Source organism: Mandrillus leucophaeus, unplaced genomic scaffold (assembly GCF_000951045.1).
Source record: "Mandrillus leucophaeus isolate KB7577 unplaced genomic scaffold, Mleu.le_1.0 Scaffold18, whole genome shotgun sequence".
Taxonomy (NCBI): Eukaryota; Metazoa; Chordata; class Mammalia; order Primates; family Cercopithecidae; genus Mandrillus; species Mandrillus leucophaeus.
The window spans coordinates 6,923,715-6,939,423 of NW_012101809.1; the positions used below are offsets into that span (position 1 = coordinate 6,923,715).

The window sequence follows — 15,709 nt, forward strand, 5'->3', positions numbered from 1 at the left end:
GTTCCCCAAGGCAGAGGAGAAGGATCCAGGAAGGACATGGAGAAAGAGCTGACAGAGAGGAAGAAGAATAAATAGAAGAGAATGACATAGGAGCATTCCTGTATGGAGTGGTCTATAAGAGTAACTACACTTCAAATCTTTTTACAAAGAGACTGTTCATAGAAAGAGATGAGAATGAGGGCCGGGAGTGGTGGCTCATGCCTGTAATCTTAGCACTTTGGGAGCCGAGGCAGGCGGATTGCCTGAGCTCAGGAGTTTGAGACCAGTCTGGGCAACACAGTGAAACTCCATCTCTACAAAAATAAATGTTAAAAATGTAGCCGGGGATGGTGGCGCATGCGGGTAGTCCCAGCTACTCAGCAGGCTGAGGCAGGATAATTGCTTGAATCCAGGAGGTGGTGGTTGCAGTGAACCGAGATTGCTCCAGTACACTCCACCCTGGGCAACAGAGTGAGACTCCGTCTCAAAGAAAAAAGAAAAAAAGAGATGAGAATGAGATTGTTATGTATGCTGTGTTAGTCTGTTTGGGCTGCTATAACAAGGTTCCATAAACTGGGTGGCTTATAAACAACAGAAATGTATATCTCACAATTCTGGAGGCGGGGAAGTACAAGATCAAGATGCTGGCAGATCTGATGTCTGGTGAAAGCCTCTTTCCTTATTCAAAGACAGAACCTTCTTGCTGTGTCTTCACATGGTGGAAAGGGCAAGGTGGCTCTCTGGGGTCTCTTTTATAAAGGCACTAATCCCATTCATGAGGGCTCCACCCTTATGACCTAATCACCTCCCACGTCCCCACCCTGATACCATCACGTTGGATGTTAAGTTTTGACAGATGAATGGGGGTGGGGGGTGCAAAAACATTCAGATCATAGCATATGTCTTTGGTTGCAAGGCATCCAGAATTGGGTTGTATTATGTATGGTTATATTCATTAAAAACATACTAGCTTTTTAGGAAATAACTTGGTAATTGCAATAATAATCATCAGTTCTTTCAGTTGATTCTCAGGCCTCAAATCTCACAAGGACCAATCACTCATATGTCCCTTTGGTTGGGTTAAATGAATCTAGATACATTGCTCCAAGGTCCCTCTAAGGGTCTTGATGGACTGACACTCCCTGACATTGTTCTTTCCTGAGACAAAGGGTCACACCAGTCAAGGCATTAATAAACTCACCACCCCACCCCTTCACTGCATTGGGTGATTCTCTGCATTTCACCCCTTAGTCTGGCGTCCTGAGACTTGCTTTAAGGTTAGGTGAAGGCCCCCAGCCTTATGGACTTGGGCATTGAGACTTAATGCTACTCAAGATCATGCTTTGAAAGGATGCTGAGGCATCTAGCTCACCACCTAAGGGTGTTAAGAGGATGCCTCCCTGGTTGGTGGACTCTTTAGGCTTCTGACTGCTGCTTCTTACTTCCCTGCAGGCTGGCTCTTTCACTTTTCTTTATCACATCCCTGAGAGTTCACTCCAATCTGTAAGCCTTATTCCAAATAGGAATCAGAGCTGAGTAAATGGAAAACAACCAACCCCTCCACTTCTGTTCAATCTTCGATCTAGCAACTGTTTATTTAATTTTTACTGTGTCAAGCATTCTTTGGAACAGTGAGACCCCAGACAGAAATATCTGGGCAATCACACCATAAGAACCTGTATTAGTCCATTCTCAAATGGCTATAAAGAAAAGCCCGAGACTCGGTAATTTATAAAGAAAAAAGGTTTAACTGACTCACAGTTCTGCATGGCTAGGGAGGCCTCAGGAGACTTAACAATCATGGCACAAGGCACCTCTTCACAGGATGACAGGAGAGAGAAGAGTGCCAGAGCGAAGGGGTAAAAGCCCCTTATAAAACCATTAGCTCTCATGAGAACTCACTATCATGAGAACAGGAGGATGGGGAAACCACCCCCAGGATTCGATCACCTCCACCTGGTTCCTCCCTCAACACCTAGGGATTCTGGGAATTACTATTCAAGATGAGATTTGGGTGGGGACACAAAGCCTAACCATATCAGGGTCTATCTGAGAAAAGACTGCACCAGACAGATGTAATCATGTGTCACGGTGGACATGATCTATATCTCTGAAATGCAGTGGATGTGGTCCTTTGGAGGTGTTTGGGGTGGGAGGCTAACGTGGAGGAGATCACTGCAGATAGAGGTAGTCAGCGGGCACTTCTTGGAGGATGCGGGTATTTCACCTCATTCACAAATTATATATTTGGATTGGCAGAAGAGGTGGGGGGGTGGTGTTCTGGATAAAAGATCTTCAGGAGACACATGGGAAAGAACAAGCTTACCCTTCACGGGGGAGAACTCTGCCTCCTGTTTTCTTTACAAATTTGCCTTCAGACAGAAGCTGACTTTTAAGTGTTTATCACAAAAGCAATATCATTCTTTTACTAACCACTCAGGAATAGAAAAATCCACTCGTGTTCTCGGCCTCTTAACAACGTTTAGTATTTTGTTATTTTTTTCTTCTATACATTTGTATTTTTATAGAGTTGTAACCAAAGAAATGTAAGGAAATAGACTGGAATGCAGCTATCATAAGTATTTTTATATGTTGTCTCATAGTACTCATTATCATCTTAATGGTAGCATAATATTCTATCAGGTGATTATACCAGTATTTACTTAATTTTTTGGAATACTGGAGATTTTCCCATTTACTTGCTAGTATAAGTAATATTGTATTTTTTCCTGCGTATGGCTTTTCCTATATTTTGGATCATGTCTTTAGAACAAACTCACCAAGTTACAGTTACTGACTGAAGGGTATGAATATTTTTATGGCCTTTAAATTAAGTCTTTCAGAAAACAAATTGGCAATATGTATCAATTTCTAGCACTGCCAGCGCCAAATGAGGGAACTTCCTTCACTGCAGTCTTGCCAATATTAGCTATTACACTTAAAAAAATCCTGCTTTAATAAGTGAAAGCAAGTGTTGCTTGGCTTTCTTTAAATTTTCATTTGCCCATGTTTGTTTATGACTTCTTTTTCCTCATTTGCACCCAGCCTGTGTTTCAGCCAGACGTCCTAGCCCTCATAGAAAAAATGGAAAATATGAGAGGAACTTTTGCAAATGTTCCCAGCAAATAATGTTTTAAAAATCATTTGTAATACCATTCTAGTTTCAGTAAAGATGTATGTAAGAGCAGAGGAGGTGGTGAAACTAATAATGTTTTACCTAGCAGATCTAAGGGAAAAACTGAAAGAAAGCCTGAATGTATACTGGAGCCTGTGCCTAAAAAGCTGCATTTGAAAAACTCATATGAGCCCTCTGGCAGTGCACACTCTGCTCTTGTCATTGATTGGAGGAGGGCTGGTTCCTCCACAACCTCTCTTTGTCTGAACATCTTTGCAGGTAACCAGCGTCCCAGAGGACCAGATCCTCATCGCCGTGTTCCCTGGCCTCCCCACTTCAGCAGAGCTTTTCATTCTCCCACCCAAGAACCTGACGGAGAGGAGGAAAGGCAACGAAGGGGACCTGGAACAAGTAAGTGAAAGCAAATCTGGCTGGGACCCTTGCCTGCACCCTACGCCCTGAGAGGGCACAAAACTGTTTTCAGCAAGAAAGGGAGACAGGCTCTCTTCCATTGCCCCAACAGCCAAGGTTTTGAAGAGCAATCACCTTTACCCAGAGTAAATACAGGTACAAATAGACTGGAGCATTCAGCTACTCAGGAAGGAATGGCACCCCTGGCATTATTCATTCCAATGTCTGACATCCCTGTGCCAGCTCATGTCTCCCTCCCAGTGACTCCTCCTGGGGTACAGGGGAGGGGGAGAGAGAGAGAGAGAGAGAGAGAGAGAGAGAGAGAGAGAGAGAGAGAGAGAGAGAAAGAGAGAGAAAGAGAGAGAAAGAGAGAAATTTCAATTTCCTTGTTTATTTCTGGGACTATGTGCCTCTTGTCTTTAAACTGCACTAGCCCCTAAAGATCCTGGCCGATTTTTAAGCTCTGCTTCTGGGGAGAAAGTGAACTGCTTTCAAACATGATTCTTTTGGAGAGGGATGTATTGCCTCACTTTACTTTAAGGAAGCAACATTTCCAAAAGGGATTGTGATTTACTGTTCTTATCAGATGGGCATATAGAACTATACTGCGATCTGCACTCTGTCCTGGAAGTAAAGGGAATGGCAGGACTTGTGTTTCTCCTTTTCATCCTCTATTCCTCCTGAGGTCTTAATGTCTGTACTGTTTCACCCTTCCTTTCTTTCTCATGATGCTAAGTCAGGTGAAGTAGAAATAAGTGAGCATGAAGCTGCAGAAAATCGGCATGAATCACACACATTTGCTCCCATATGAGGTAATCATTGTACAGACATATTTTGTGTCCCTATGATACTCACTGGCCGTCACCCCATCCTTACAGCCATCCACAGACCTTGAGCAGTACAGATGTGATTGCAGTTTCTCTGAGAAATAATTTCTTGCATTGCAGGGTTGCATATTGAAGTTGGCCAGAAATAAATTTAGCTTCTCAATGCATACATCACTTTTACAAGACCTCTTTATTCTGAAATAGCAAGTGGCATGTGTGAACTATATTTGGAAGCTACAATATCCATCCATTTAGATAAATAGGTAATTACAGTGATGAATAGCAGCTGTGATATTAAGGCGCATACAGCGAGATAAGAGGGACAACAGCCTAAGTCGGCCTCAGCTTTCATGTGGGAATTGCAGAGTGATTAAATCGGTGTTATGTGTTCTGAGACTTGCTAGGGAAAAGTAAAGAACAAAAATTATCCCATAAAAAGGAGGCAGCTTCTGCTTTGATGTTTGCTTCCCATTGTCTCTAAGATAGAAAACGCAGAGGAGTGGGCTGGGAGTATATGTGCCTGCTTAAATCCTGGCAGGGGCCTACATCCCCTGTGTGTATGACTTAATCAGATTACAGAGCTAATGATGGGTTGAACTTCTTTCATTGGAACCCATAACAGGTCTTTTTAGAGTGTTATAAAGACACGGATAAAAGAGCAGTGAAATAGGAATTGAATGAAACTCCTATGTCTATTGTAGCTCGAACTCACCAGTGACTGCAGGCATGCCTCTTTCTGTCTCTCACTCTCCTCTCCAGAATAAGCAAATATTACCATCTATAGTTGTTTCTCAGTACACACAGGAGAATGGTTCTAGGACTTCTGATATACCAAATCTGTGCATCTTCAAGTCCTACAGCTGGCCCTGCAGAACTTGCATGTAAGAAGTTGGGCCTCTGCAACATGGTGAAACCCCATCCCTACTAAAAATACAAAAAGTAGCTTAGTGTGGTGGTGACACGTGCTTATAATCCCAGCTACTGGCAGGGAATCGCTTGAACCCAGGAGGGAGAGGTTGCAGCGAGCCAAGATCATGCCACTGCACTCCAGCCTGGCGACAGAGTGAGATTCCATCTAAAAAAAAAAGAAGAAGAAGAAGAAGAAGTAGTTGGGCCTCTGTATATTCTGTATATGCAAGTTTCGCATCCTGAGAATACTGTATTTTCCATCCACATTTTGTTGAAAAAATCCACATAGAAGTGGATCTGCTTAATTCAAAACTGTATAGTTCAAGGGCCAACTGTACTTCCTTGGTCTCACAAGGCTCCAAGGGCTGTGAGAACCACATTGATAAATATGTCCCAATATCTTATCCCTAACTGAACCACGGTGACTTTTTACCTGTTGACCTTCTCATTGGTTTCTTATTCCATGAGGGAGCATCATTGCATGTCATGTCACCCCGTGCATCCTGTCTTTTTTTCCAGATTGTGGAAACACTGTTTAATGCTCTCAACCAAAATTTGGTCCAGTTTGAGCTGAAGCCGGGGGTACAAGTCATTGTGTATGTCACACAGCTGACATTAGGTGAGTGCCACTGGGAACTGGGGAAATGGGAAAGATGATTTGTTATCCCAGAGAGAAAAGGAGGAGAGAATCATGAAACCCTGCTCCATAATGCCTGAAATTGGCTTTGTAGAAGGGTCCTTTTTATAGTTATGGGTTCAGAAGGATTGTTCACATCAGTCACATTGTTCTGAAGGCATCCTACGAGAAGACTTTCTTAGGAGTAGCTTTGCCATTGAATCCCTAGATGGTCTTGGAGAAAACCTACAATTTCCTCGGGTCTTAACCTTATTCATTTGTTTGTTTGTATATTTCTTTATTTTGTCTGTGGCAAATGGGATTATATTGGATAGTCCTCTAGCTCTCTTCATGCATATGATTATTTGATTTTATGAATCTTGGATGGTAGGCCACAGAACTTTAAAACTCCCTTCTAGTTTACAATGTGTGAGTCAAAGTAGAAACAGGAACAAACTCTAGTTAGCTTATTTATGAAAAAAATCTAAAAAGGCATGTCCTATGGGGCATCTACTTTGGGCTGTCTGGGAGAACCTGTTTACTAAATGGTTCTTAATAATGTCAGACTTTTCCAATGTGTAGGTCACAAATATGCCCATCCAGTGGGTTTTTATCAGAACAGAGTGAAGGAGGAGAATGAAACACTGCATTAGTACTTAACCCAAAATTTCAAATGGGCTCCCTGTAATTTTGGTGACAGGCATGCAGGCTATCTAAGGGAAAGAGCACTGGAGACTTTATTCCACTCCCCTGAGCTGGACTTACATTGTTCAGTTTAGACCAAGAACTAGCAGGTTTCCCCAGGATGAACGTAGAAGTTTACTTTCCCTAAGAAGCTGTACTCAGGTGCCATTGTCATCATTGAAGCCAGACTTTCTGCACCCAGCTATCAGGCAAGGGAATTGGAGACTAGACATAAGGATGGAGATCAGTGGCCTCCTTCCTGCAATGAATACTCCCTCCAGCTAACAGCTTCCAAGTGAGCATATGTGTTCTTTTCCTTATCTGTTCTTCTTTCCCAGCTCCATTGGTGGACTCCAGTGCCGGGCATAGCAGCTCAGCCATGCTTATGCTGTTATCAGTGGTATTTGTTGGCCTGGCTGTGTTTTTGATCTACAAGTTTAAAAGGTATGTGCTATTATCATTCAATTTAGTAGTGTGGCTGGGGTCACTGCAAATGATTCTTCCTATAACTAACTTTACTAAACTCATCACAAGAATGTGGTTTTAATTCTCCTTGAACTTCTGTTTGACAATGGGTAAAAGCAAGAATAGTTGAGGGTCATGGAATAAAAGGGTTTGAGACTCTGAGCTCTATCTATTATGATTTATAGGTATAATGAATTAGGTAAATAAAGACTGGCCCATGAAATCAATTTATTATCTTCAAGAGAAATGTAAGGGGTTTTCAAACCTCAATCAAATTTCTAAGGTAAGGTCTTCTATATTCAGAAGATCTTCCTATATAGATCAATATCCATTCAGGTGGTTAAATAGAGAAAATGCAGCTAAAATCTGATACATGCATGTAGAGACACCAATGCATTTTTTTTTATCCCCTGTTGCAGCTATTCAGCATCTCTCTTTAAATTTGCATGCGAAACATATTCAACTATCATCCCTCTCCGTCTTTTTCCTATTCTAAAGGGAAATTGATTAGGAGAACAAAACTCCACGTCTTGAGAAATTATTTTTGAAAGCCACAGAAGGGGTGATATAACAAGATACTTATTAGAAACGTAAAATTGAAATCAATAATTTTGTACCAACATTCAAATTATAACTACTAGGATGTATACTAATTAAGAGAATAAACTCTGAAATAAGACCCAATTTTAACTTTTAACATTTGTAATCTTGGGCAATTGTATTTGCCTCTCTAAGTCTTAATGTCTTCGTTAGTAAAATGGGAATAGCAATAATATTTTATAGGTTTGCTATATGATTTAAATGTCATAATGCGTGTAGGTGCTATGCACTAAGTAATCAACAAAGCTACACTATTATAAATAACAAAGCACATGCCTGCCAAAGATGCCCTCTGTGCCATAAACTGTCACATAATAGGCCCTCAGAAATTTTATCAGTAGCCTAGAAATGTGCTTCCTGGGAAGCCTGGGTAAAGTGAAAATGTCATTAATTATTGTCAGATGAGTTTGAACGCATCTTTTAGTCCTGGAGTCTTTCCAGGAACTAGATAATGCTTTTAGGTTTTCGTAGAGATCAGTGGTAAAGGTGCCTGACTTTTCCTGCTCCCCACCCTTCCTCCTGCTTATGTCTCCTTTAGTGGCTATTTCAGTTGCTTAAAAACATCAGTTTAATTCAATATACCTCTCAGCATTAGCCACAGCAGCAGGGATTCTATCAACACCCTCCACACTCTCTAGAAGGACAGAGTGAGATTCACCTTCCTACTCAATTTATAGACCAGTATGTGAGTTCATGTCCTCTTGGATCAAGACGTGTCAACCCACATACCCCTGTTCCCTTTTAAAGGTGAATAAAATCTTTATGTCACAAAGTGAGAAAATGTTCAATATAGAAACAGCCTGGTTAAGACAACACCCATTTATTTATAGATGTACTTCAATTATATGCAAAGAACATTTCACTTTTCACTCAGCCAAGAATTTGATTGTGGGGAAGCCTGGTGGTTGCTGGGCGTGACAATCAACTAAACCAAATGTCTCATCTCTGACTCCCAGAGCAGCATAGTTGCTGAGGACAAGGGCCAATAGAAGTCCTGTAAAGAGGCTTTTGTGTCAGATCGATCCAAAGTAAGGATACTTAAGGATCACTTATACTGTGACTTGGAAACCTTCTGTGTTTTTTTTGTTTTCGTTTTTGTTTTTTAGAAATGCTGTTAAACTCCTTAGACAGTCAACTTATTAATGTAGGCATCTCTAAATCTGTACACTTTAATAATGAATCCATGCCAGCTAATGACATCTCTAAAAAACTTCTACCTTTGTAGTTCCCAGGTATCAGCCCACCTTTTCTATCTCCCTGACAGTGAATCATGCAGATGAGGCCACAGGAAATAAACTCCAGTCAAACTGGACAATAGCAGCATCAGTTAAGAGTAGTCATCAGTTAACCTTTACTTTTCTGTCTCCTTTTCGTGGAAGTTTTACTCCCAATGCTCAAGCCGTTTGGTTGAAATTCTGTTGAATTTTCTTTTATTTTTTTGTTCTGCTTTCCCCACTCATCACATGGAACCCCAGTAATGGCAACATGAAGTGCGCCTGGCTTGCAACAAGTACAGAGGTCAGGTTCCTAGCCCTGGATTCCCAGAGTCTCCTTTGCTTCTTTCATTACTATCCCATAGAACTTTCACAATGTTTAAAATGCTCCATCATCTGTACTGTCTAATATAGTAGCCAGTGGTCTGACTGAGGAACTGAATTTTAATTATATTTAACTTTAATTAATTTAAGTGTAAATAGCAACACCTGGCCATTAAACGCTCTGTTGAGCAGCACAGTTTAGTGTAAAGACATTTCTGTTTCTATGTCCAGATCATTGGCCATACTGAGTTTCCAGATCCAAAACTTCCTCTCTGTAATTGCCAGTATTAACACATTAAGACATTCATTCATCCTACAAACATTTATTGAGTACTTCCTGTGTGCCAGGCACTGGAAATGATCTCAGTATCCCAAGTGGTTACATGACATGGAAAAAGAGAATAGAATTACTATGAGCCCCAAGCTTCCTTTAAATGAATATCACCTGGCCTCTCGCAGTCTATCTTGCTCTTGGATAGTGACTGCTATTTTCTGATATCTCAAGTAATATAATTAAAAATCATGATGAGATGGCTTTTCTTTCTGAAGACTGCCTAACAAGAATTTTTTTCCATTACTGAATATCTGCTTTTTCTCTATCCAGGAAAACATTTGAGCTTCTATATTCCTTCCAGTCTTTTTTTAGTAGGGCTTTCCTTATAGTCCAAAGCCCACTTTGCTGTCTCTAAATTTCCTCCTACAGGCTTCTAACACTCATAATAGATGGATAAATGGATACAAATGGATACAAACTGCAGTTGGGATTTCTTTTTTTTTTTTTTAGAGGGAGATTCGAGCCTATCTATATTACTCCTCTTATTTAAACCTGTATGAATGTTGGTCCAAGACATGTCTCTTGATCTCTTCATTTTCCACATTCCTTGTATGCCGAAGTGGAGTTCAGACTTCTATTCTCAACAGTCCCACACGCGGATGTGTTAAGAAATGAAAAGCAACTTGACAAATTTTTTAAATTCTGCAAATTGAGATACAAAATTTATTCTCTTCCAACCATCCATTGCAAAAAGATGAAAAATATGCCAGTTTTTAGATGTGTTATTTGGAAATTGAAATAAAGTGAATAATCTCTATAAGGGCAAGTTTATCCAAATCCTCGTAGGTATTGTGAGCAAAGCAGGAAAGGGGAGGCAGTGGACTCTGGTTACACATGTGTAGTACACAGACGTATGTGATCAGGAATGGTTTAAGCACCCCCGGCACCTAATAATATTACATTTGGTCCCAACCTTCATGAGCAATACCTACTTTTATGGTTGAGAGGAATCTAAGTTATTAGACTGTATTTTCATTCATATAAAAAAGAATATAAAGGCCAGCATTAATTTTTAATTATACGCATTTAGAGAACCTAGTGTGCTGCCTCACATGGGTGCTGTTTACTTTGGGTTCTTGTAAATTATGTTAAACTGGTTTAGACCAGTAGGGGTCATGGGGACACCTCCTTTAATGTATGGAAAGCAAACATTAAAGACTAGAAAACTGAATGTAAAAAATAATTAGAAGCCAGTAAGTGTTTTCAACCTATTTTCAGATTTTTTCTTCTGAATTAGCTGCAGGAAACCCGTGTTAAGTGCTTCCACATTTTGCGTAATTTGGAGTTGGAGCAGATAGGGGAAGGTAGAAGCTTGAAAATACCACTGCTTGGCACAAGGACAACAAAGTGATTTTCCTTTAGAGATGCATAGGATGTCCTGGATTGGGGTATGTGTCCGATGTCCCAAGTTTCAGTGATATCTGTGCTAGTAATTGGCTTTGTGAAATGTCTAGACTTTAGTCTAATTTCCTCATCCTTTGATGAGGTAAGAGGGGTCTCTTCTAGAAGTGATATTCTAAGATAAAAATATAATCTTTTTATTGATGAATATAATATAGTAAAGTAGAAAGAGCACAGGATTTAAGGTATTTTATTCATTGATTCAAAAAATGCTTAATAAATGTTAACCATGTGCCAAACACTGTGCTAAGTCAGGTAGATAGCGGAGAGGATAGAAAACATAGACCTTGCCTACATGGGTCTTTTAGTCCAGTGGGACAGAAAGACAGAAAACAAGTCAATAAACATGGCCTATGATATCACCCTAAACCAACACCATATTTATTTCTTATATAGGCAGTGTCCCATTGTTACATTTTTATAATGAAAAGTTGGATGGTCAGGGGAAGCCGCTCAGAGATGCATGTAAGCCAAGCTCTGAGAAGAGCAGAGGAGAGTGTGTTACAGGCAGAGGGAACAGTTGGTTCTAAGTGGCCAAGGTGTTGAAGAGCTGCTTCTATTAGAGTCTTATAACTCAAAATTTGGGTCTCCAACTGATTAGCAGCATCAGCATCACCTGGGAGCTTGGCAGAATTGCAGAATCTCAATCCATCCAGTCTAGACTTACAGAACCACAATTCACATTTTAAGGAAGACTTGGGTGATGCTTAAGCATGTTAATGTTTGAGAAGCACTGAATTAAAGGAATACAAAGGAGGCTACCAAGACTGGAACACACCGTGTGTGAGGAGATAATGAAGATGGGTCAGAAGATGAATGCCTCAAGAAGATTTAAGTGTGAACCCGCTCACTTCTCCAACCCCAAGCTAGTCTGCTTTGTGTTTCCAAACCCCACCTACTACTTTTGTGTCTTTGAATGGAGCTATTTAGCTTCTTCTTCATCCTTAATCACCTCCAAAATCCAAAAAGAAGCAATTGTCATCTCCATTGAACAGATGAGGAAATCATCAAAGTATTTAAGGTACCTATCCCATAAGTGATGCTCTGAAAATTGTAGCAAAGGCTATGAATATATTATTTCTTGACTATTTATAAAGGAAGCCAATGTGAATTGATTAAATTGATGCAACCTTAGAAATAGGTGTCTTTTCAGTCTGTACACACTTTAAGTCTTAAAGTCCAGCTTCTTTAAAAACTTAATACCAGGTAAATATTTTTAGAGTTTTCGTATCTAACTGCCCTTTTGCTTATATCTGCTTGTTTTTTACCCACAGGAAAAGGTGCATTCCTCAGAGAGTTCTGTGGTTTACATCTGCCCTGGCATCTGGGTTCCTGGCTGGCTTTGTGTTCCTTGACCTCGTGGCCTCATTGTCTCTGGGGTTACCAATATCTTTCCTGACATGGACCCTTCCTACTAATAGCTTCTTCCTCCCGTTATCCCCCAGGACTTCTAGCTGCCCAAGTTTGTCATGCCCTGTGATCTTAATCTGATTTTGCTCCTGTCCCATGTAGGAAAATCCCTTGGATTAACATCTACGCTCAAGTCCAACATGACAAGGAGCAGGAAATGATTGGGTCAGTGAGCCAAAGTGAAAACGCCCCGAAAATCACACTCAGTGACTTCACAGAGCCTGAGGAGCTGCTGGACAAAGAACTGGACACGCGGGTCATAGGTACATGCTCCTGCTCCACTAAACTCCTCTGTCCTGTGTCCTCTAAACACTGGCCCGCTTCTTCTGTCCTCCATGCACTACTGGACTGGAGGGTGGGGACAAACAACTACCTATAGTGACAGAATCATGTTTTAAATTTGTCTGCCACCTCTGGCCACATGAAATTGGTAGATTTTTTTCCCTTAGAAGTCAATCAGGGTTGGAAGTACTGGAGTCTAAGTGGGGTAGGAATGAAGTCAACTGTCCATTACTCTTGGGATTTTTCTTCTTTTTCTATAAAGCAAAAGTATTATATGTCCTTACTAATAATTACATGACTGTGGAATCTGGCATCAGATAGCCGTGGGTCCATTTTTCTTGCTCTGCTAATCTACTACGTCTGTGACCTCTCTGTGCCTCAAATTCCTGATCTGTGAAATGGGAGTAGTAGTACTTATGATTTGTTTCTATTTCTGTGTAGTACCTAAAAAAAAAAAGAAAAAAAACAATTCTAAGACTGTTGTGATAATTACATGCTGTTATGTCATTAGCCCAGTGCCTGCCACATAGTAAGTTTCAATACACATTGGCTGTTACTGTTGTTCAATAGAATGTAAGATGGCAGTCAATGTCTTGATCCCACCTGTGTGTTAGTGTAGGAGGTAGCGTATGTTAAGCATGGATGACATACGCCAGTGAGCTGATAGGTAAGGATATCCAGGTGCCTTTTAAATAAATTCCTATTAAGCACCTCTTCTAGGTGGCTTGGTATTTAGCAGTGAATAAAACAAAGATCCCTGCCCTTGTGGAACTCACATCCATTTCTCCCCGTGTCTTCTCTTCCCTGCAGGAGGCATTGCCACCATTGCAAACAGCGAAAGCACAAAGGAGATCCCCAACTGCACTAGTGTTTAATGCCAGCAAGCCACGTGGTCAACCACCTTTCCGACTTTTTATTTTTGATGATTACTATTACTATTATTATGGAAAAATAAAAATGTCTTTTTTACCTTTTGTTTACCAAGGGCCCCTTCATAAATAGCAGGCAGATGCCTAGCTTTGGGAGAGAAGGGCATTCTTAGCTGATTGAAATGAGACAAAGGGAATAAATGGCTGTATTTGTGCTAAGAGCAAAGGATGCATCTTCCCACAGCCTCCTCGCTTTACTCTGCCATTGGTAGCTTAAGGACTTTCTTTTTCCTTGTGGTCTCCCTTTTTTCGAAATTTAAGTTGGGTTGGCTTTTTGTGAACCTCTCATCCCCACAGCAGAATCACCAACGCTCTCCCCTGCCCCCAGCACACACATATACAACACAGATCATTTCCCAGTTAGATCCGCAGGAAGTAGGTTGGTGGGGGTGGATGTAGCTGCAGAAAGCGTGCACAACTTTGTGAAAGAGGCCCTGCCTTGTGCATGTCCATAATGAGGCTACAGATGGCTTATTGTATATAATTACAATGTAAATAGCTTTTTATTTCCTAAGAAATAATTTAATGTTTAGTAAAAAAGAAAACAGAAAAAAGAAAGATGCGTGTGTTGGCTTACGCACTGGCCCTCAGAGCTGACCAACCCGCCAGGCCTGCTGGATGCATTGGGTTTGGATGCTCTCCTGTTGTCTGTCACACTTAACTCTTGCATCTCCTTGTCCATGCCATAGCTGGTTTCTACTTATGTATATAAAGGGGGGCGGGGGGAGGGGCTTCTCTGGGGCAATTGATAAAGGAAGGACTCTAGTGACATCATAGAACATGGCAGTCGTTTTGTTCCAAGAATGACATGAAAGGTAAAGAAGAGGCCCACTAGAGAGGCTTCATACTGAGACCCAGATGGGGGAAAACAGCTTCCTCTCTACAAGGAAAAACTTGATATTTATCAGTCTGAGAAAATATTTTTTTCTAAAGAAGGCAGTCAGTCAGTAGATCTTAAAATGATAATCTGTTTTTCAGTTGGATTCTATGAAAATGTGTAATGCTTGTGGTGAATTCTCAGGCTATTCTGAGCTCAGAAAAGTCCCCTGGGCACTAGGTAAAGCCCAGTGAATGTCTCTTGACATGGGAGGAGTTAAAGAGGTTAGAAGGGAGGAGGCATTTGTGGAATTATGAGTTCATGTAAAACTCTCCAGGCCAAGTAGGGGTCTAGCCTTTAATGATATTAGTCAAAGGCAATTTTAGCAAAGCTGTGCTATTTGCTTGTCAGATGTACACAACTTCCTTAAAGTCAAATGTCTGCCTTCAGTTCCCTTAAGGTAGTTTTTGCCTCTGGGGTGAGTGACTTTCAAAGCCTGTTAGCTTTTCCAGCACCTCAGCCCCTTCACACATTTACACATACCAGTTTTTTTCAATAGGGTCACGTTAAGCCATGCTGTAAGCATTATTTTTATTTTCAGGCTTAGCCTGAGCACACTTATTTTTGAAAATGATATAATGTATATATATGGGAGGAAAGGCCACATTTTGTACCTGTTAATTTTTGTGGGATGTTGTTCCCATTCTTCTTTGTGAGACAGAGAGAATGTGATATAGAGAAATCTGGCTGGCTACAGCATAGATCAGTATTAGGAATATTTCTAAAGATCCTGCTTTTTTGTTTCAAGGGTTAAATGGGGCAGACAATTGCAATACTTGTACTAAACACTGGAATACAAATGCATGAGTCATATCTATATATACAGTATATGTACATATACTGTTCTTGGTTTTATTGTTCCACTTGAATATTTCTACTGTAAAAAAAAGACAGTGGTTTTGAAATTGTTGAAAATAAATGTATTTTTGTACATCAAAGCTACATCCTTGGCTGAATTTTCTCTTTGGGGAGTTTTCTTTATCCACTGTATCTATAAACTATTGCTACAGTGATGCTACATGGAAAACAATGAATGACTTATAACAACAGATACTTGGTTTTTGCTCATGAATCTTTAGGTTGGCTCTGGTTTGGCTGAGCATATCAGGACTGACCAGGCTCTGCTGGTCTGATCTGGAAGGAGGTTTCAGGTAGTTTGAGTCTGCCCCATGAATTATCATCATCCTGGAATCAGCAGCTACACAGGGCCATGTTTTTTCATGGTGGATTGTAGAATTCCAAGTGGGCCAGTAGAACAACCCTCTGTCTCTAAGGCCATAGCTCAAAATGGTCACTTTATTTATCCTCATCTACATTCTGTTGGCTAAAGAA

General features: G+C 40.6%; 1 protein-coding gene across 1 annotated transcript in view; it reads left to right on the forward strand.

Annotated features, from left to right (window-relative positions):
- SORCS3 (sortilin-related VPS10 domain containing receptor 3) overlaps nt 1-15,319 on the forward strand; it is a 618,532-nt gene extending 603,213 nt beyond the window's left edge. The window contains exons 23-27 of the mRNA XM_011977522.1: nt 3,374-3,505; nt 5,761-5,860; nt 6,880-6,985; nt 12,392-12,552; nt 13,382-15,319. Coding sequence (XP_011832912.1) covers nt 3,374-3,505; nt 5,761-5,860; nt 6,880-6,985; nt 12,392-12,552; nt 13,382-13,446 — 564 coding nt within the window. The 3' untranslated portion in view covers nt 13,447-15,319. The remainder of the gene's footprint in view (nt 1-3,373; nt 3,506-5,760; nt 5,861-6,879; nt 6,986-12,391; nt 12,553-13,381) is intronic.
- Nucleotides 15,320-15,709: the final 390 nt, after the last annotated feature.